Source organism: Electrophorus electricus, chromosome 15 (assembly GCF_041902795.1).
Source record: "Electrophorus electricus isolate QZ-2024a chromosome 15, ASM4190279v1, whole genome shotgun sequence".
Classification (NCBI taxonomy): Eukaryota; Metazoa; Chordata; class Actinopteri; order Gymnotiformes; family Gymnotidae; genus Electrophorus; species Electrophorus electricus.
In genome coordinates, this window is record NC_137511.1 from 1,025,815 (window position 1) to 1,047,245 (window position 21,431).

Here is a 21,431-nt window from a genome sequence, read left to right on the forward strand (position 1 = left end):
TTCTGAGAGTTTTACACAATTTATTTAAGCTTAAATAATTAATTCAATCATCCAGTGTATGTTTTGTCATACATTGTTACCAGATTGATTCATGAATGCCTGAACAGGATCTTTTAAGTATAATCAACATAAGGAAATATTTCACCAAACCCAAATAAAAATGCCCCTCGAGACCACAGCAGCCTTGAAACGTAGTAACACATGGCTAGAACAATTACAAATGCTTGGCTTACAGAAAGACTCTTACATCTTCGAGCCAGTACACATAAGAACAATTAAAAGTTTACAATGTGCCTGTTGCCATGGTGCAATCGCTCTCTCACGTCAGGCCTGTGACTGCATAGCATAGAAAACCTTTAGCTGCGTGTGGGGACACAGTGAATCCTCATGAAGAGAAACGCCGAGTTCTGTCCATTCATTCACTTTTAATCTGTGAGGGTGCGGAGGTGTCATTAGAAAAGGGTATTAGTGACAAACGAGGCTATGGAGTGTGCACACAGATAAACATTTTTCACTCCTATTGTTATGTAATTTAGAAAGAAATCAAAAATAAGGCGAATCACATGCATCAAAATTAGTACTCTGAGGAAAAGTTTTTAAAGAGAACTGCATCTACACCCATTTTGCTGTTGTTTTGAAAGTAGCAGTGTGTTTAAAAGAAATGTCTGGCATTAAAAGTGAGCAAGCCTGTCTTAATGTAAAAAGTTCATTCATCCGCAATTCATTACATAAGTACATGTGGCATTACACCTAAGCTTTGCCCTAAAATCAGTGTGAGCATTGCATTTCATTTCATCTCATCTCATTTCAATGCACTTTGCAAATCCCTCTTGCCAGTGCATTTACGAATTTGTGAGCTACTTATCTTTAGAATTTATACAGTTTTGATTTATGTACAAGATCTCCAAAAACAGCATTATACAGCCTAACGCACTGAGTCAGAGGGAAAAAAGTAAGGCGAGTGGAGAAGGTGATTTAAAAAAAAGGAAAAAAGGAAAACGTGTCCTCCGTTCTGTCAGTCCACAACACTTTTTGAACCATCTTTGGTTGCAGAAATTCTTGGGTGCCATTGTTGGCCCTCCTCCCACATCGGGTGCAGAAGGAGCCTCAGATCTCCAGTCTCGCAGCACCGCAGTGTCTTGCTGCACCAATCAGACGCCCCACATGCCACTGACAGAAAGAATGTGTTTTTTTCCATGCTCATGCGAAATCAACAAAATCCTCTTCCTGAAAACCATGCGTGTATTTAAAAGCTGCAGACACACAATCCCCCCTCCACAGGTCTCCTGCCGTTGTGATTCCAGTTACCTCCTTCCCAGGACAACAGCCACAAAACAACTGCCAATCTGCAAGGAAGAGAGAAAAACAGAGTAGCAGTCCATGTAGCTTTCAAACGTGCATCTGTCTTTCATTTGTGTGCTCTTTTTTTTGTTCCATTTAAAGTCTTATCTTAGACTGACTTGTTTATAAGTTATTTATATGGATAAAGAGACCTTGAGGCCTTTGGTTTACAGGACTGTTTGTGTTTTGTAAAGGACATTTCAGATAGCTGGTTACATGGTGAGCTCAGAATTTCAAGGCCTCCAAAACATTCTCTGGTGATTGGGTCACTGCGGTATAATTCGGGGAACAATGGGACGGCCTGTTCGGCTGTGTCCGCATGTTATCAGTGAGACAGCAGTCCAGTTGTGCCACAGAAGAAAGGAATTCTCCCAGAGTATGTGTCCTTCCTGGCAGCTAAGCCCTAGAAGGAGCCCCACCAGAGGGCCTGTGGATACTGTTAAATGGAAACAGGTGTGGTTTTTACCATACCAGTTTGGACACACCACTGTTATGATTGACCCTTGCTCTCCCCTGGTCTGGCGTCTTTCTTCTTCCCTTTGGCTCCCTGTGTTGCCTGGAAAAGAGAGAGGGGGTTAGATGGTGAAACTGGCTAAGTTTTGAAAGCAGCTCCTCACACCATTCCACTGATGGTCATCCGTGAAGCATACCACGTAAAACATTAGCCAGTAGCTAAACCGCTCTCTGCAGCTCACGCTGGTGAAAATCTGAATCACACAGGCAACACAAAATCTCCTCGCAAGAGGCCAAGCCTGTAGAGTAGTTTCTTTGATAAGACCAACCATGCCAAGTCGACACACAGGAAGCAAACAATATTTATACTTCACAGGGTGCAGTCACTTTAAAGGTCAAACTCAGAACGCAGCAAGTCAAGTCAGAACACATTCGGTTGCACCCTTTCCATGTTGTCCACCAGACAGTGTCACAGGACAGTGCAAAAAGCAGTGTCATCAGTAGAGTGCCCGTGGTGAGTGCCAGAGCATTTTTGAGCCCAGCAGAAGTCACAAGGCCTGCACAGCGCACGTGCCTCTGACCTCGGGGTGCTCTGTGGGGTGTTTAAGGCCCCCAGGGGGCCCCTTCACGTCCTTGGCTGGCTCCAGCTGGGAGCAAATGCCTCTCGTCTTCCTGCACTTCTCTCCCGTTCCAGCCACACGACGCACCACCTTCCGGATGACCTGAGAGACGGGGTCAAAGGTCACGCCACATTCCACGCATCTCACTCCCTTGCCGTTGTGAAACTAGATGGAGACATGTCCTGAAAGGTGAGGATGGGTAAAGGTGTCTGGGTTTTGGGAGGGTGTAAGGGTTACTTTTCTGGTGACAACGTTTCCGTCTTCGTCTGTGAATTGTTCCTTTGTGACTGACTCACCAGGAATGTTTTTGGCCTGATCGCCCTACAGAGGGAGAGGTACAAAGGGATTTACCTCTGAGGAAGCAAATGAATACACACACAATTACACTATCACGCATCCCTGCTGAAGCCGCAAACACCTCCATAAAGCAACAGGCCTCGTTGGTATGCCAGAATTCTCACTGGTAATTTGAAGATAAGTCTAAGTATACAGGTCTCAACCAAAAGAGTGATGGAGAGTCCTGGATCTCACACCATTTAGTCTTTCACAGCAACAGAACGCAAGACTTGCTAATTAAATGTCTAAATGCAGTCAGTCAAGAAGCACACATAGCAAAGACATTTAGGGAAAGAACCACATGAGTTTAAGAAAGCTATGCTGCATTTTCTCTTAGTATAATTTTCAAAAGATGTCAAATAAACACGTCCAAGCAAGTAAATCATTAAGTCCGATAAATAAGTCAGTTCATAATGTAAATGATTCATATTATAACTGTCAAAAGGTAGAAAACAGCAGAGTAATTGGAGAGGTGACAATGCAAAGCAAATGTGACGATTCAGACGTCAGGGTGTAGGTGACATTACAGTAAAGCAACGTGGCCATCACTCCATGCTGGCACACAGACAGAAACTCCCACAGCCAGATACCTTCAGAATCACCCTGCGCCGATACACCCTGGTGGTCACTGTGTGTTCCTCATCAGAGCTGGAACCACTGTCCCTGTGCACCCCCTGCTGAAGGCAGTTCAGTACATTTCAGATGTCCCAGACCTCCTGACCCTCACGGGGATTAAATCTAAGATGTAGAGAGCTCCATACCACCTTCATCAGGCTAGGAAGCTACCCACAGGGCCAGGGTTTTAAAATTAGCAACAGTGAAATGAAAGTTTGTGTATGAGTGGAATGGCACCCAAATCTCTGCAACAAGCAGTGACTGGTGGGGTTTTGGGCTCATAAGGGACTCAAATACAGTACCTCGACTTTTGGCTGTGTTGAGTCTTCCTCCTCTGTGCTGTCCTCCGTGATGTCCCCACTCAGCTCATTCCTCGCAGAGTCTTTCAGAACTTTGCACTTGACTTTGGCTGCTGGCCCCTCGGCCTCAGGCAGAATGCCAGCGTGGCTCTGGGGTGCGGGATGTTCCCCATTCCTCGTCTCAGCTTGCAGCTCAGGGCCAGAGGATGCAGGCTGTTGGCTAATGAGAGAGGAAGGGTTAGGTAGTGGCACTGGCGCCTGTCCTCCTGGCCTAAGATTATGGATAGCAGGTATCAGATGGAGATATACAGTGTTTTCAATGGCATGAAGAAGGTGAGGGGACGGATCTCACCTACTCTCCTTTGGTACTTGCATATCAGTGCACAGCCCTTGACCAGAAGTCCACGTCTCCCTATTGACATCGGACACCTCTCCTTGCCACCCTGCAATTGAAGACATATCTTTTTCTGCCTGCTCCACTTGTGAGAGAATCATTTGAACCTCAGTCATCTCCTCATCCTCTGAGCCTTCCTCCAATTTATTGTCCCCCAAAAGGGACTTGAGTTTCTCCTGGCTCATCTCCTCTTCAGCAAAACCAGACCCACTGCTCTCCTTTGGGCCAAGGCCTCCGCTGGGAGGGGCGTCAGGCTGGACTGCTGATGCTTGGTGCGGATCCTGCACTCTCAGCAAGTGCTTGGTGAACACTTCTGGAACGCCGAACTCCTCCTCACTGTCACAGGCTTCCAGAGAGGCTGTCAACTCGTGGCTTATATGCAGGTCGTCTTCGATCAAGCCGCTCTTGCGACTGCAGGACCCTCTGCCTCCCAAAGAGGTGTCCTCAGGTACAACAGTAGGGGGCTGGGCATCCATGGAGGTGGTGGGCAGTGCTAGCTCACTGGGTCTAACGGGGGCTGTAGTGGGTGAGACTATGCTACTATCCTCACTAAAGAAATCGTCGTGGCGGAGAGGGGTGGGGGGCTCATAGCTCAGCTCTGTGGGACTCTGCAGCTCCAGATCGATGTTGTGGTAACCTGAGTGATACAAAACAGGGCAACTGAAGTGGAGGTACCACAACACACCTGCACAACGCCACTACCAGAGCAGCTGGTGAAAGGGACGACTTTTCACACACAGATAACACAAATGGCACAGTGATAGTGAGTGATAGTGAGTGATAGTGAGTGATAGTGAGTGATAATGATGTTGAAATCAAAATGTGTTAATAGTGGCAAAAACATTAAGAGTATGTACCAAATTAAGTTACCTGTACACAATTGGCATATGTAAAGTGGTAGACTGTATATTAGTATATTGCATTATATTAATCTGGATCTACTATGAGTCATTTTAAATATCATGTTTAGAGTGATCCTGATATGAACAGCAGAAAGATAACACAGAACGACACTGAGGAACAGAGAACACAGATGTAGCAGATAAGACCTCAGTACACAGAGTCAGTTAAATGGTGAAGCTGGTACAGACGGATAATCAGGGATGACCATGAACACTAAGGGGCAGAAAGTTGGACGGAAAGATGCAACAATAAATAAATAAAATAAAATAAAATAAAAATCTGGGTGTGAAGTGAAGATGACATATGAAGGTTACCAACAGATACTAGCACGACAGAGCTGCTAATGCAGTGTTAGTGATGCTACAATTCCAGCTAGCAGTAAGTGGGCGGCCGTGGCTGGAGTTAGCGTGATCAGCGCAGCCACGGAACCAAGCTAGAGAGCGTGGTAGGAGTGCCGCTCCGCTGCACGGGGGCCGCGGGGGCAGGAAGGCAGAGGTGTCGCCGTGGGAACGGCCACGTGGCTGTGAAGGACAGCGGGTCTGGTTCGGCAGAAGAGGAGCTGTAGCAGGAAGGCTCAGAGGCGGGACGCAAGTTCTACAGGCATCAACAAAGCAACCATTCCACTTTTAGCCATGCTATCAGAGCCGCTAGGTGCGAGTGTGAAAGTGTAGCATTACTGTCATTCTTGTTGAAAACAAAAAAGAAACATTAGCCAAAGTAATCATGCAGACCAAAAGGAGTTCTCACGATTAATATGGTTTCAGATATCTACTTCAGAAAAGCCCATATATAGTATTACAAAAAATGCATGCTCCAAACTTTGAAACTGTGTTTTGCTTAGGATACTGTATATAAACAAACTTTATATAAATATAGCATGAAGCAAGGTCTTAAGCCCATCACATAATGAAGTGTAAGGCCAGAATGGAAAAAAACACACACAAAAAACAACAACCCAGTCCATCAGACATTCCATGCAGTGAACAATAATGTTTTCATTATTGAGAGATGGGATTAAGCTTTAATTAGCAAAGGCTTTTGATAGTCATAGTTGCATGCCTTATTGCTTTACAGACATGTACGATACATACAGTTAAACATAGTATGGAATCACACTGCCCAGGGCTGGTCTGAGTCACACCAGGCTGAGTTAGGGGCAGTGTGGGTAACTGGACAATCAAGTGTGGACAGTGAATTTAGAGTTTGGTGTTGATTCGAATTTAGATTTGAATTCAGAGCAATAAGTGTTTAGCCTTTATGATGTTCTACTTCTGAAAGATCTAAGAATGAGATAAGAGAAGAAACAGTTCAGCTAGATGGGGCTAAACTTTACCATCAGCCTGATCCCGGCAAACTGCGTTATCATCTGCAAAACATCTTGTGCCTGAAATGTTACCATAGTCAAATATTGGCCCTTCCAGCAATGTCACAATATCCATCCGATTGATCTTTGTCAGCGCTGTAGTTAAGGCATCCGCTAAAAGAGGAGAAGAGAAGCACACAGATTCAGACACACTACGGGACCAGACAGACGTGCAGCGAGTTAAAACCAGTCATGGCCTAAAACAAAAACGTTTTAGTAGATTGAGAAGAGCCCAACTCCACTACAAAGCCCAAGTGGTGGACGTTCTGAAAGTGATGGTGTCCCATCACTCCTGCCTGCACAGTAATTCTGAAAAATACACCAAAGTTCCCACAGAGAGGAAGCATCACTGAGGTGGTTGGATATCTACACCTAAGCAATATGGTACTGTAGAGATGTTACCTTAGGACTGATCTGACATCAGTTTCTGTCATAAGGTTTAATGTTGGAGTTCTGGTACAAGAGCCTAGTCTGCATCAGGGTAAACAGGTGCTGTCTACCCAAAGAATATAGCACACACAGTATGGCTACACAATACTGAGAAAACAAAGCAATAAAAGAACTTACTTGTGGCATTTTTACCATCTCTGCTAACCCATTTCTTTAATAGCATGAAACTCTGAGCTGTCAGTGAGTTGGGGTTCTCCACACGGATGTAATTTATCTCATCAACCGAAAAATCCATTTCCCTGGCCAGCTCTGCAACACATTAAAAATAGAAGAGCAGTTAGTCTTTCTCTCTCTCTCTCTGTTAGTCACTCTCACTCGCCCTCTCTCCCAGACACATGTACGTAATACTGCAGTGTGGGCAGCCGGTACACTGCAGATGGCACGCCCTACTGATCACACTGATCACAGCCAGGGCTGAGCTGAGGACACAATATCAAACATAACCATATTCCCCCCGAACACAAAAACACATGCCAGCAAACCGAATCTTAAAAATGCCCATTTATAATGTTAGGCTCATTGTTTCTAAATAATGGAATAATGTCAAACTGTAATAGAAACAAGCATTTCGGTTTCTTTTTTCTCCCACAGAGTTTCAGTTTGTCCTCTAGGTGGCGACTTTTCCAAGGGTTGGTCCTCTTACCAGTCCAGCTCAGGCCAAGGTGGTCAGCCACTATAGCCATACGCAGGTCCGTCCTCTCACAAGGACTTTGAGGGCCTATGAGTACAAAACAGCATTTTTCAAAATTCATAAATGTTTCATCAGTAAATAAATACAAGGAAAAAAGGAAAGAAGGCTCTACCATTTTCTGGTCAAACCTGAGTGTGTTTAATTAGAAACTGGCATAACACTTAATTAACAAATAATTCAAGAAATAAATATTGGACATGTTGACCAGAAAAGAGCATAAATATTTTGTTATTAGTCAGTAGTGTTAAAAGGTTAGATTTGTGAAAAATGTATCCTACCAATATATCAGGTGGCCTAATCCCTCTCATAATTAAAAAAGAAAATAAAAACTCACCAGACAAGAACAAAACTCACAAATAAAAAACAAACATGATTCAAATGTCTTTATAGATACTGCATAAGGACCAAAAGTGAAACAACTGTCAAATGAAACTTAACATGCGAGCACCCTTGGTGCTATACTAAAACTGCATAAGCTTGTACAATCTACTACACACTCCTTAGCACTTCACATTAGCGGGAAACCAGTCAAATGTCCAGCACTCCACTCACACTAGCATGCTACTACAATAAGGTTGGCTACGTCACGCAGAGTGACTTAGGAAATCAGAACAGGAGACACAAGTACACAAAGAGAGAAAGATGACAGAATGGTAGAAATGACATCTAGTTAGGTCACGCCACAGGCAATCACAACGGTTCATGCAACTAAGATCATACAAGTGTAAAGTTTTACAAACTAGGCTCGATATCCACGCCGGGGGCCACTTCAGGCCCAGCACCCTGACTGCCTTCACTTCCACCAGTCCTCTTACTTCTCCTCCTCTTCCTGTCTCTGCCGGCCTGCTCAACCTCTGCTCTCACGTCTCTAGCAGACCTGGATGTACTGGAGGGTTGGGACACTTCTGACAAACAGGCGTTCCTGGATGTGCCGCTTTCTTCATCCTTATCATCTGCCTGCATCTTTTTCTCTTCATTGGAAAGGCAGTCCGCAAGCTTCACTCTTTCACTAGGCTTCGCGTTCGTGCTTCTGCCAGCATGCTGTAACTGCTCCTGTTTCATCTTACATACCAATCTGCTAGAATGGTGCATTTTTGATGTACCTTTAACTAGTAAACTATATGACGTAACTATGTGACGTGTTCTAGCCTGCTCGTCCGATAATGTGCTAGTCTTACTTTTTCCCTTTGATGAAGTACTGAAAAGAACCCTTTTAACCTCCAACACAGGGATTCGAGATTTAGGCCTCACATTTGGGAAGGGATCTAGTCTATTGCGGGCCACTGCTTTGATTTCTTTGTTTGGTCTCTGTAAACTTACCACAGCACTTCTAGAACCTTGTGCTGAACGAGGAGCTCTTACTGGCAACCTGGACTTCAGCGGTTTTCTTTTAAAGTCCTTGCACTGTGAGGTTGTGTCTGCTTTGTTCCTAGCCACAGCCTCTCTAACTTTATCTGAGTCTGTTCTGAGTGAATCTGCAGGACTGTTTAACTGCTCATGAGATCTGGGTGTTCGAGTGTTGATGTTCGAGTGCTGATGCCGCTCAGTGATACTGTGCTGTGTGTGGTCAGTTCCAACGTTTGGGGCTGCTAGGTTATTGTTATTATTGCAGTTTACTGTCTGGCAGTATCGTCTCTGCTCTGCCTTCGATGAATCTGTCCTTTTTATGGACTGATTTTCTGTACTTGTTTCTGGTCTCATTTCTTGTGAAGCCAGTGATGGTTTAAGCTTAGAACTGTCCAAGTTCACACACACCAAATCCTTTTTCTCACCAGAGGCAGCTTTGACTCCTATCTTAAAAGAGGAACACAAATTAGAACTGACTTCTGAATATGAGGGTGGCTCCATAATGTTGTTGTGAGCTGAGGTGTCCGATCGGTCAGTGCAAATCTGAATGATATTGTATGAAATCACCGTGTTGTCATCCTGTGCTCGTTCTACTGTCTGTGGCTGTGATGTGGCTAGACCAGGTTTCCTGATCCCTTCCCCCTCAGCCCCTGATCTCCCTCTGTATATGTGCTCACCAATCTGAAAAAACTGCAGCCTCTCTTCAACAAAATCCCTCTTGCTCATGTCAATCGCACCACTGCGGGTCATCTCGAACATCTTCCCTTCATGGAAGGGGAACGGGTTAGGTTCACTAGTCGGTGTGCTTTCATCGGTTGGAGTTCTCGCAGGAGTTGTGTCAGGGGTAGTTGTCTGGGACTTGTCTTCTGCAGCGAGCCCAAAAGGCTTGGGCTCATCATTTTTAATCCTAGCATCGACAACTTCATCATCGCCCCCTTTACTTGACCAGGGGTCAAAGTCCAAGCCTTTTGTAGCAATAGTTTTGAATGGGGTGTTAAACTCCTCATCTAGCTTGTAGCTGAAGTAAGTATCTGAAAGTCCCTCTTGAGTAGATTGTTTCTTGTCCTTTTCATTGTCTTTTCCATTTTCGGATTTTATAACTGAGGAATTAGTCTTAGTTTTCACTTTTTTATACTCTTCGGTTGGCGATTCCTCCTCAATTACTTCAAGTTTACTTTGGCTGAAAGAACGGTCACTAGGTCTAAGCGTTCCTTCGGATGCCCAAATGTCCTTTCTGTTGTCATTTGAAAATCCAAATGGTTTTCCGTTGAATTCATTAAACCCATCGTCCTCATCTTGAAAGTCATATCCATCTAGAGAATCGATTTCCGTGGCATCAGTGTCATGAGAGAATTCAGCAGTTGTTGCTATTGAGCAGTCTGTAATAGACTGATCATTGCCATTCTGTTCGTAGTCATAATCGTCTCCTTTGCTGTTGCCATTTATCGCAGGTTCTTTATGATTCCCATTCTTGTCATTATTAGATTTAGTTTCCTTTTCATCTTTCTCTTGATCATCAAGCTTAAAAGTATATTTCTTTATAGGAAAAGGCTGAAATATCGATTCATCTTCACTTGAGTCACTGTCATTAGCTCCCGGGGGCACAGGGGATGGAGGCTGAACTCTAATTATGGGTTCAGTAAGCAGATGTTTGTCATGTTCCTCCTGAAGGTTGACCTCCATCATATCAGTGTCAGCCTCTGAGGATGGAGAAGATCCTTTTTTCTCGGCATGGGATGAATCAGAGTCCAAAGGAGGGGGTGGGGGAAACTCTATGTATGCAACACGTTTGTCTTTACTTGGTTGTCCCATGTCCAGAGTTTCATTGGTTGGCTCAGCTGCTGTGCCCTTGGCTGGTCCTTTGAGTGAAAAGGCTTTTCCTTGCTCCGAATCCTCTGATTCCTCTGAAACCTCAGCGATTGGGCTAGCAATGCCTGGCATGAATGCCATGAAAGAGTCGGGAGTTCTAGAGGTTAGGTCATAACTGACTTCCTCTGAGCTAGGCGTTTCTGGGGTCATGGGGCTTTTTCCAGAGCTATCAAGAAAAGATATCTGTTCAAGGGTGTCATCATCAGGACTACCCTGAGGAGATGTTGCCTGCCTTTGTTTGACTGTGTAAATTGTTCGGCTCTCTGAGAGTTTTTTGATGGATCCATTCGACCCTCCCACTGAATCTTTCTCACCTTGTTTTCCCACTTGTACACTAACGTAAACTGGTAATGTTTTTAATCCCTTGAAACTCTCTCTGGTTGTGACCGTAGATAACTTTTCCACCGAACTGGTGTCACTTGGGTTACCTGAGCTTGGCTCTCTCAAAGTGCTACTCTCTAAAGAATCTTTAGACTTCTTTGTTGCAGCCTCTGAGCGACCCTGCACTCTTGTTTTATTCGGGGTTGGTATCTGTGAGGTGCCCTTTTCTGGGTGCTTAATTACTGTGTCTTGCTTTGGTTTTTTGGCCTGATCAGCGTTTGGGGAACAAGATGATGCTCTCACAGGAATTTGAGAGTCTGTCTTTTTTTTCAGAGTTTTAAATTGCAAATCATTGCTGTCTAATTTGATCTCCTGAACTGTCGACTCACTTTTTAAATGTTGCCCCTTAATAGCAACACTTGTTATACTTTGATTATCAATAATACTAGCATTTTTTATGGAGTAAACGATTTTTTCTTTACAACTTTCACTAGTTATCTCCTTGGCCTCATCACGATTTTCATTTGTGTCAGTTTCTAATTCTGTAACCTTTTGAAACTGCTGTTTTTGTTTAAATACGCTACTTGAAATGTCAGATATTTCTGTTAAAAGCTTGGCTGATTCTTTTTCATTCGATTCCCTTGGGAATGTAGTTCCCAATTTACTACTGCACAATCCTTGTCCAGTGGTTCCTTTATTTGTCTCATTCTCAGCAACCTTTTTGGGAGGCTTTGTTTCCTCTGTAGAATCAACCTTGGAGGTCTTTGATCCAGTAAAAAGCTGATAAATGGGTAACTTACTTTCCTGTTTTTTAGTGGGTGGTTTTGACTGTGTGGTAGGCATACTGTCATCTTGTCGCTGGGCTTCTGTTTCAAATTTTAGTCGGACAGAGCTCACTCTGGAAGGCTTCACTTGAACTGGGGGAGAAGCATCACTTGGCTTTGACTCCTGAACTTTTTCCTGTTTTGATTTATCCTCATTTAAGCGTGATTGCACACACCTCTCTGGGCTGCTTGGCAAACTGGCACTTCTTCTTTCATTTGTGCTGCCAAACAGCATCTGCCTCCCTTTGCCCCCCTCTTCAGACTGCACCTCACTCCTCCCCCTTCTTTTCTCGGGACTGCTGCATACTGAGCTTGGCCCTGACCGCGTCTCCCTCAAGTCTCTTATGAGCGGTTTTTTCTCAGGGGACTGAAGCTCATCATTTAGCTTTTCTGTTTTGTCTCGGAAAAACTGTGAAACTTCACTCAGTTTTTCCTCTGCCTCTTTAACAGTTCGATCGACCCGATCTTCATATATAAGTTTCTCTCTATTTCTGTCCTGCCTGTCTTGGGTAAAACGCATCCAGACTGAGTGTTTGGGGCTTCCAGGCTCTGTGGTATAATGCAACACAGTCAGTTTGTCATACTGATCATCTTTATGAGTGAATTTTCCTGATTTGTCTGATGTGTCCCTTGCTGACCTGAAAATGGGCTCCTTCTTGGGACCAGAGACCTTTTCTCCATAAAATCCTTTTGCTCCTTGCACTTCAGGGGTTATTATATCATGTGCCTGGTTTGAGTCCTCAGTATCAGAATGAGCTATGTCTAATTTTTCAGAAAGGAGCATTTTTTCAGCAAATTTATAAGACTCTCCCCTCAACTCAGACAATTCATCATCATGATACTCAATGGAATGCTGGCTCAGGAGTTTAAAAGCTTTATATGAGTCATCAGCAACTAGCTGGGCTGAACTGGGTCGACTGTCTTCCTCCTGAGACACAGGTGTATTGACTCTAGAGGTTTCCAAGAAAGGGGGCAGCGTTTCCTCAACAGTAAGCTCTTCTTCTTCCTGCAGAGCCTCATAATCTCCCTCAACTCTATCAGGAAGTTCCTTCAGACTATGGCTACCTTTGCATATATATTCTGGGTGTTTCTTTGTTTCTCTTATGATTACTTCTGTTGGGTCCGTCGTGTTGCCCTTCTCTATGTGAACCTCAATTATTCTTTCAACTTTGGGTTTTGTGTCCTTTTCAAGGAACCGTGGGGTTAATTCATCCCCTTTTATAGATTCCTGACCAGCCTTATGTTCAAATAAGCCTGCCAGTTCTTTGGAGGGGTCTCTTCCTGACTGAAAAGCTTTCATGATGTCTCGAACGGACATGGTTTCTTCTATCCTGTCAGAGCCTGCCTCTACTAGCTTGGGTTTGTGGTAGACCATTCTAGTGGTGGTGGTGATGTGTGTCTCCTCTTTCAGATGCATACTTTTACTCACTAGAGAGTCTTCTTCAGAACTAACTTTCATCTGGAAAGCTTTTGCTCTGTCTTTAATGGAGCCAGCTGCTGGCTCAGGTTCAATGCAAGCAGGTGATGTCAAGGGTGCTGCATCTTCCATTAGGGGCTCACAGGCCTCCTCAGGATGTTCATAGCTCCTGATAACATGAACAACCTCTGTTCTGGTTTCTGTTATGACTGGCGGAATGGGAACGTCTGTAAACAAGGGTTTGGGCCCTGTGCTCTCTGCACTTTGAGGAGCCGAGGGTGTCTTTTCACTTCTGGTTTCGAAGCCGCTGTCTGAGAGGGGGCTTTTATCTTGTTCATGGGAAAATTCATCAGGCGATTCCAAAATGGCGTCTGTGCCGCTATACGAGTCAGCTAATTTGCACAGATCTTTCTCTGAAGGAGAGGTGCGCATGCCTGGAGGAGGCATTTTCAGCTTATGCTCGGGTTTCAGACTACGCTTTTGTTTTTCCTCTCCCTCCGTCATTTCATCATATTTGGTCTTTGCACCAGAAAGTTTAGAAAGGGAGCTAGCGCCAATGTCATTCACTAAATAGTCAACAACCTTGGCTAAACTGAGATCTTTGTCTTGCACAGACTGTGGCTTAACAGGGAGAGTGGGATCGAACATGGGCAAAGGTCTCAGAACATTCTCCTGGGCCTCCTCTATTTCGTCTTTAGAGAACTCTTCCCATTCGTCATCGGAGGCCTTAGTGGACGCTCCTGTCTCACTCAGAACATCTTTACTAAGAATTTCACCAACTTTGACAAGATCTTCTTTAACTTTCTCAACCAGACTATAAGGTTCCTCATCTTCCATTTTAGGTTCTTTGGAAGCCTGAGACTGATAGGTTTTAGTTACAGGAATAGGGTCAGTTTGCAATATGGCTGACATTCTAATCAGATCCTCCTTCATATCTGCCACATCCTTCAGCATCTCTTGACTGGATGACAGTTGTGAGGCAGTGGCTGCTATAAGTGGTGCAGGAGGAATGAAGAGTGGGGGTTTGGGGGGTTTAGGTCTAGGAGTAGATGATGGTGTCTGAGTGTGTGTCTGAGGTACAATCATAATTTTGTCTGGTACTTGTTTTCCTTGAGGCTCAGGGAGAAAATTTACTAAGGAGAACACCGGTACCGTCACAGAAGCAGAAGATATTGGGGTGCTGGAGGGAGCTGAGGATCTAAGTGAGGCATAAACTGAACTGGACACATTTGATCTAAGTGGAGATGACATTGATTTCAGTGTGTCATAGTTAGATGATGAGTAGGCATTAAGAGTTTTTTCAGCCTCACTGAAGGCTGTGCTAACGCTGGATGTAGCTGGGTGCGTTGTTGCCTGTATCCTCTCCTGTAAACTGCAAGTCCCTCCTGAGAACAGACGAGATGACGCAGATGATGAAGATGGGTACTTGATCAGTGAAATGGATCCATTGAGCAGCACTGTGTCAGGGGAGGCTATAGTAGGCTTTGCTGGTGAAGAAAGTGATGACAGAATTGATCCCTTAGAAACTGTAGTTCCATCTGCAGGAGTTTTAATAGATGACAGACTTGATATAGTTCTAATGGGGGATGTTACTACAGTGGCTGAAGAGACAAGTGTTGATTTGAATGACAAGGAAGAGGTGTAAATATTTGCAGTTGATTTTGGACATTCGGGTGGGGTTACTGTAGTAAAGGTTCTATCAAGTATGGGTCCCGGTGATGGGACAGAGATAGGTCTCGCAGACAATGAAGCAGCAGGTGCCTTGATTGACAGAGGATCTGTGCTGGCTTTAAGAGATGATGACATGAAACCAGTAGAAACTGGTCCCGGGTACTGGGCTTGCTGAACAACAGTCTTTATGGGAGATGAGATAGATCTGTATGTTCTAATGGGTGATGCTATGTCACTAATGGACTTAGCAGGAGATGCATTCGTGGTTCCCAGGGTGGACTTGAGTGGAGAAACTGAGGATATCGACCATACTGACTTTAATGGCGAAGCAGCTGGCGTGTGGGAAGGTGAGTTGGAGAGGGAACCCAGTCCACATTTTGTTTGCCCAAGGACGGTAACAGGAGTAGCCGACCATGCCTGGTAAGATCTTGTTGAAAAGACAGGTTTGTGAGCGTAACCAGCAGGCAGTGTTCTTGCTGTACTTCGTTCAACTGTTTCTTTAAACAGACAAATGAAAATCCAACACAAAATCAACAAAAAATTGTTGAGAAACAGAGAGACCAGAAGGAAAAAATTGGTCAGTGGTGCTTGTATCATAGAAGGAGGCAGAACAATGTTTTCATGGTGGTATGAAATGAGGTCAATGATGAAGCCAAAAAGATGGAACCAAAAAAGATCCACTGTGATTCATGGTCCACAAACAGTACACAAAATATAACTGAAGTCCCACAAAGCACATATAGCAACATAATCACTGAGACAATGACCAACAAAAATGCAAAATGGCAAGACAAATGCAGACAATCCAGAGTAAACAAATTCTCTTTTGACTTTAGATGTGCTACATTCCCCTGTCACTGGCTAGCTTGATTTTACTAAAGTGCCTTTTATCTGTTTGGTCTGAAAAATACAGTTTCATCCCAAATTTGGATATTCTGACAAAACAGAAGTCTACAGAAATATCCTAGTTCTTGTGCTACAGCAAACCGTATAATGGCAAAAGGCAGGCTAAGTGACAAGGTCTTAAGTTCATAGCAAGTCATCATGCAGGACTAAGTAATCTTGGTGTCAGGCATTTGAATGCAAATGGTGAAAGCACCTGAGAGAAAGTCTCTTAGTGATTCTCCATGCACCTCTGTCAAAAATTAAATAAAAACTTGGCACAATCACAAAGCCAAAAGGAGCAAGACTTCTTGAAAAAAGGAGAAAGGGAATAGGAACTTTACTTTGATGTCATACTGCAATTTATATGTTGTCCATTAATATCCAAACTGATCAAAGTAAAATATGGATATCACAATTTATTGTTTTCTTGTCAGTTGGGGAGAAATTAACAGAGATATTAAAGAATATCTAACAAAGTGGGCAGGCACAGCACAGCAACATAAGCACCACAATAATCCATGCAAAATTAATTTGTAAACAAGCATGAGAACTTTGTTATGCATGATAGGAATGTGCAGAGAAAAACACGTATTTTCAGTTAATTAATTTTGTATGTGGGTCACAAATATTTGTTAATTTTAAACACTAGCAAACATGTTACTTTCCCAAGAATGTTAGTGAAAATATCACACTCACTCATTCCAGGCTCAGTCAGATAGCTGTAGCGCTTACGTAAGGCTAGAGATGAAAAGGTATGACGTCGTTCTGGCTTTGCAGTCTGCAACAACAACAACAAAAAGTCCTGGTTGTCAAACTATGATGCTAGTTTGGGCTTTATCTTATCATTTATACACTACCTACTGTGATTATGCAAGGTTCTATTCCTTTGCCTTCACCAAAATTGCATGTACATGTGCGGATAACATGAGGTTAAGCACGTAATAGTTTCTAGATTCGTGTGGGAGAATAGTTATTTGGGACAAATCTAAAGATTGATACTGCTGCTGACCTAAAGCGTATCGTTTCTCAACTATTAATGCTACACTTATTTTATTTAGTTCCTAAGGACATAATAAGAACAAGGACTGATCTGGAAAAACTAACAACTGTTGTGACTCCACATATACTCATGTTCTTTTCATTTAAAAATGGATACTTCTTCTGCTAGTTATGTTTTAACACCATTTATAGAAGCCATAGGTTTTACCTATAACAGTGTGACACAGTACAAGGATGGGTAAATAAAAATTATTGTCACCTTTCACCAGTGACATGCAGTAGTTTTCCAGAGTATGGAGTTGAGCCAGTGCAAAATTCAAACAATAAAATCCCATGACAGGCAATAGTGTGGTTTCACAAAGCAAGTACCCAGGAACTAAAGCTACTCACACACCCGCACACCACATGGAAATGAGGGGACGGGACTGTTACCTCTTCATCATGATCTGAGTCCATATCCTTTTTGGTTCCCAAGATGCATTGCAGAAACGAGGGAATAACGCAATGGAGAGCAGGGGGTAAGAAACATCAGGATGCGAAAAAGACGGTTGTGAGCACACAGAGAAGGAGCCACCGCAAAGCCATAGCAAAAAAAAGGTGCACAAAAAGAAGGAACTGAAAAGATACAGGGAAGCAACCAGATATTATGCTATCGAGGAAGCACAAGCCTGTGCACCTGCAGCCAAAGCATGGATCCAAGTCAAAGATCTGCTCAGGTCGGTCACAGCCACACCCACAACCAGAGGGAAGGTCAAAACAGATAAAAGACACGCCCAGGCAGTTTCAGCCAAGTCTAACCCTTATTGCTGAAAACGCTGCGCTACCTTTCCTGAGTATGAAGATGAAGTGATATGACATGGATGAGTGGAGAATTATAACCATACCTTTTTGAGAGCTGGGAGGGTGATGTTTAGATTACAGACCGCAGTCTGGGGAAGCCCCTTCGATGTCTTCATCTCCCTGAGGAAGGACAGGCGCCCACAAGGTTCCTGGCTGTTGTCTCTGATCTGTAGCATTTCAGTGTTATAACATTACAAGCTTAAACATCACAAAAGAAAAAAAAGCTATTTAGTCCACACTGGCACTCAAGAAAGCATAAACCCAAGGTGATCTAACTTCTAATGGCTACAATATCATTTATTCTGCATTTTATTGAGATGACCTCTAACACAAAATACACTCCTCTGGAGCCTAATTGGACGTTAGACACTCTAATTATTAGGCACCTTGCTGATAGAAATCATAAAGGCAGGAGGTCACTAAATCCACATTATGAAGTGGAACATAAGCCATAAGCTGCTGTAGTGACACTTCACAAAGTTCCAAACAGGATTGTCACATGAGGTTATTCTGTAGTGCTACACCACTACGGTTTTCTGTGCTGCATAGTGGAGTGCAGAAAAGAAAACAACATGTTACCTTCACACAGAATGGGAGTCGGTTCTCTTTAAATGCGTAGAAGTTGAGCACCAGCTGCTGCCCAGCTTTGATCAGAGGGGTTAAATTACCATAGCAGTCCACATAGATGGGCTTCCCCTCCAGAACCTGTAAAACCACGAACCATGAAGTAACCCAAAATTAAAGTAACCCAAGTGAAGTTTCCTGCATCTTTTAGGGGTCCAGTTTTTTGGAGAGAATAGGTGAATGAGAAAATCCACATTTCAGAGGAAGAATGTACCCAAATTCAAAAACATGACACTTGCTAAGAGAAAACAGAACAGAAATTCAACAGAACGAGGACAAGCGTAAGCTTCCTGTTAAGAGACAGACCTCAATGTCTTTGCTCCTGGCCACCTCCTCAAAGTTCTCTTGCTGCTCCAGCGTCTTGTCCACTTTGTCGTCAGTCATGCAGAAGCATCGCAGGTTGGACTCCACAGGGTCGTTCATCTTTGCAAACACTACAAACTTGGCCATGTAAGGCACACAGATCAGCTCCCGGTAGAGCTGCGTGGCCAGACCTACTGTCTCTGGGATCTGATGGCAGTCTGCAAGCCAGAACCTGCAAATGAGAAGAGCTAGGACTGCAGCTAAACATGGCGGTAATTTGTAATTGTAAGAAGTGAAGTTTGACTCATGCTAGTAGTGAGTGAGTTACAGGCAGAAGAGCATAACTTTGAGACTTTTATTTTGGCATACCTGGCAGAGACATTGGTGGTGAAGGAGACGCAGTCACTGTTGAAGGTGAGAGGGGTAGTGCCTGTAATATCCTCCCACTGGGCAGGCGATGTGCCTCCTGTGGCAGAGAAAGGATAAGCATGTACATGATGATGCAAATGGGCAAACCTGCCTGCCTAAACCTGATGATCAGGGGGACACTTCAGGAAAGCTCACGGTCCTTTCTGTACAAACCGTCGTTACGTGATATGACGTACAAGGTTTGGTCTGTCTTACCTGTGATGCTGCAGAGGAGGCGTAAGCAAGGCGTGGAGTCCCCTTTGTAGCCATTGGTGACACCCTCTCCTGAAAGGGGTGGCACAGGGATCGTCATGGTGATGGGCTTGTGGAACTTCCTTCTGCGTGGCTCCACCGTCACTATGGGGCTGAATGTGGCTCTGTTCCCCAAGATCTTCTTCACCGTCTCATCTGGGACTGGCTGGGCCTGGGGGTGGTGTGAATAGATTGGTTGTGGTATGTCAGGGCGTGGGGTAAATAGGTCGGTAGTGGTATGTCAGGGCGTGGGGTTAATAGGTCGGTTGTGGTATGTCAGGGCGTGGGGTTAATAGGTCAGTAGTGGTATGTCAGGGCGTGGGGTTAATAGGTCAGTAGTGGTATGTCAGGGCGTGGGGTTAATAGGTCGGTAGTGGTATGTCAGGGCGTGGGGTAAATAGGTCGGTAGTGGTATGTCAGGGCGTGGGGTTAATAGGTCGGTTGTGGTATGTCAGGGCGTGGGGTTAATAGGTCAGTAGTGGTATGTCAGGGCGTGGGGTTAATAGGTCGGTAGTGGTATGTCAGGGCGTGGGGTTAATAGGTCGGTAGTGGTATGTCAGGGCGTGGGGTTAATAGGTCGGTAGTGGTATGTCAGGGCGTGGGGTTAATAGGTCGGTAGTGGTATGTCAGGGCGTGGGGTAAATAGGTCGGTAGTGGTATGTCAGGGCGTGGGGTTAATAGGTCGGTAGTGGTATGTCAGGGCGTGGGGTTAATAGGTCGGTAGTGGTATGTCAGGGCGTGGGGTTAATAGGTCGGTAGTGGTATGTCAGGGCGTGGGGTTAATAGGTCAGTAGTGGTATGTCAGGGCGTGGGGTTAATAGGTCAGTAGTGGTATGTCAGGGCGTGGGGTTAATAGGTCGGTTGTGGTATGTCAGGGCGTGGGGTTAATAGGTCGGTAGTGGTATGTCAGGGCATGGGGTTAATAGGTCAGTAGTGGTATGTCAGGGCGTGGGGTTAATAGGTCGGTAGTGGTATGTCAGGGCGTGGGATTAATAGGTCAGTAGTGGTATGTCAGGGCGTGGGGTTAATAGGTCGGTAGTGGTATGTCAGGGCGTGGGGTTAATAGGTCGGTTGTGGTATGTCAGGGCGTGGAGTTAATAGGTCAGTAGTGGTATGTCAGGGCGTGGGGTTAATAGGTCGGTAGTGGTATGTCAGGGCGTGGGGTTAATAGGTCGGTAGTGGTATGTCAGGGCGTGGGGTTAATAGGTCAGTAGTGGTATGTCAGGGCGTGGGGTTAATAGGTCGGTAGTGGTATGTCAGGGCGTGGGGTTAATAGGTCGGTAGTGGTATGTCAGGGCGTGGGGTAAATAGGTCGGTAGTGGTATGTCAGGGCGTGGGGTTAATAGGTCAGTAGTGGTATGTCAGGGCGTGGGGTAAATAGGTCGGTAGTGGTATGTCAGGGCGTGGGGTTAATAGGTCAGTAGTGGTATGTCAGGGCGTGGGGTTAATAGGTCGGTAGTGGTATGTCAGGGCGTGGGGTAAATAGGTCGGTTGTGGTATGTCAGGGCGTGGGGTAAATAGGTCAGTAGTGGTATGTCAGGGCGTGGGGTAAATAGGTCGGTAGTGGTATGTCAGGGCATGGGGTTAATAGGTCAGTAGTGGTATGTCAGGGCGTGGGGTTAATAGGTCAGTAGTGGTATGTCAGGGCGTGGGGTTAATAGGTCGGTAGTGGTATGTCAGGGCGTGGGGTTAATAGGTCAGTAGTGGTATGTCAGGGCGTGGGGTTAATAGGTCAGTAGTGGTATGTCAGGGCGTGGGGTTAATAGGTCGGTAGTGGTATGTCAGGGCATGGGGTTAATAGGTCAGTAGTGGTATGTCAGGGCGTGGGGTTAATAGGTCATTAGTGGTATGTCAGGGCGTGGGGTTAATAGGTCGGTTGTGGTATGTCAGGGCGTGGGGTTAATAGGTCGGTTGTGGTATGTCAGGGCGTGGGGTTAATAGGTCAGTAGTGGTATGTCAGGGCGTGGGGTTAATAGGTCAGTAGTGGTATGTCAGGGCGTGGGGTTAATAGGTCGGTAGTGGTATGTCAGGGCGTGGGGTTAATAGGTCGGTAGTGGTATGTCAGGGCGTGGGATTAATAGGTCAGTAGTGGTATGTCAGGGCGTGGGGTTAATAGGTCGGTTGTGGTATGTCAGGGCGTGGAGTTAATAGGTCGGTAGTGGTATGTCAGGGCGTGGGGTTAATAGGTCGGTAGTGGTATGTCAGG

The 21,431-nt window shown here is 44.8% G+C and overlaps 1 protein-coding gene across 28 annotated transcripts in view; it reads right to left on the reverse strand.

Moving 5' to 3' along the window:
• ank3b (ankyrin 3b) overlaps positions 1–21,431 on the reverse strand; it is a 121,114-nt gene continuing 99,683 nt past the window's right edge. For 9 of the 28 annotated variants that reach the window (XM_081697705.1, XM_081697704.1, XM_081697708.1 and 6 more), the window contains 18 exons: positions 19,190–19,397; positions 18,935–19,031; positions 18,569–18,797; positions 18,218–18,343; positions 17,683–17,805; positions 17,231–17,257; positions 16,496–16,577; positions 8,206–15,411; positions 7,418–7,492; positions 6,892–7,023; positions 6,295–6,438; positions 4,017–4,695; positions 3,668–3,884; positions 3,341–3,427; positions 2,652–2,735; positions 2,369–2,516; positions 1,827–1,897; positions 1–1,346 (listed from right to left, as the gene is read on the reverse strand). In XM_081697705.1, the coding sequence (XP_081553831.1) occupies positions 1,305–1,346; positions 1,827–1,897; positions 2,369–2,516; positions 2,652–2,735; positions 3,341–3,427; positions 3,668–3,884; positions 4,017–4,695; positions 6,295–6,438; positions 6,892–7,023; positions 7,418–7,492; positions 8,206–15,411; positions 16,496–16,577; positions 17,231–17,257; positions 17,683–17,805; positions 18,218–18,343; positions 18,569–18,797; positions 18,935–19,031; positions 19,190–19,397 (9,777 nt within the window). In that variant the 3' untranslated portion in view covers positions 1–1,304. Of the gene's footprint in view, positions 1,347–1,812; positions 1,898–2,368; positions 2,517–2,651; positions 2,736–3,340; positions 3,428–3,667; positions 3,885–4,016; positions 4,696–6,294; positions 6,439–6,891; positions 7,024–7,417; positions 7,493–8,205; positions 15,412–16,495; positions 16,578–17,230; positions 17,258–17,682; positions 17,806–18,217; positions 18,344–18,568; positions 18,798–18,934; positions 19,032–19,189; positions 19,398–21,431 lie in introns of all 28 variants that reach the window. The other 19 variants (XM_035533851.2, XM_035533850.2, XM_035533848.2 and 16 more) reach the window with 10 other exon arrangements.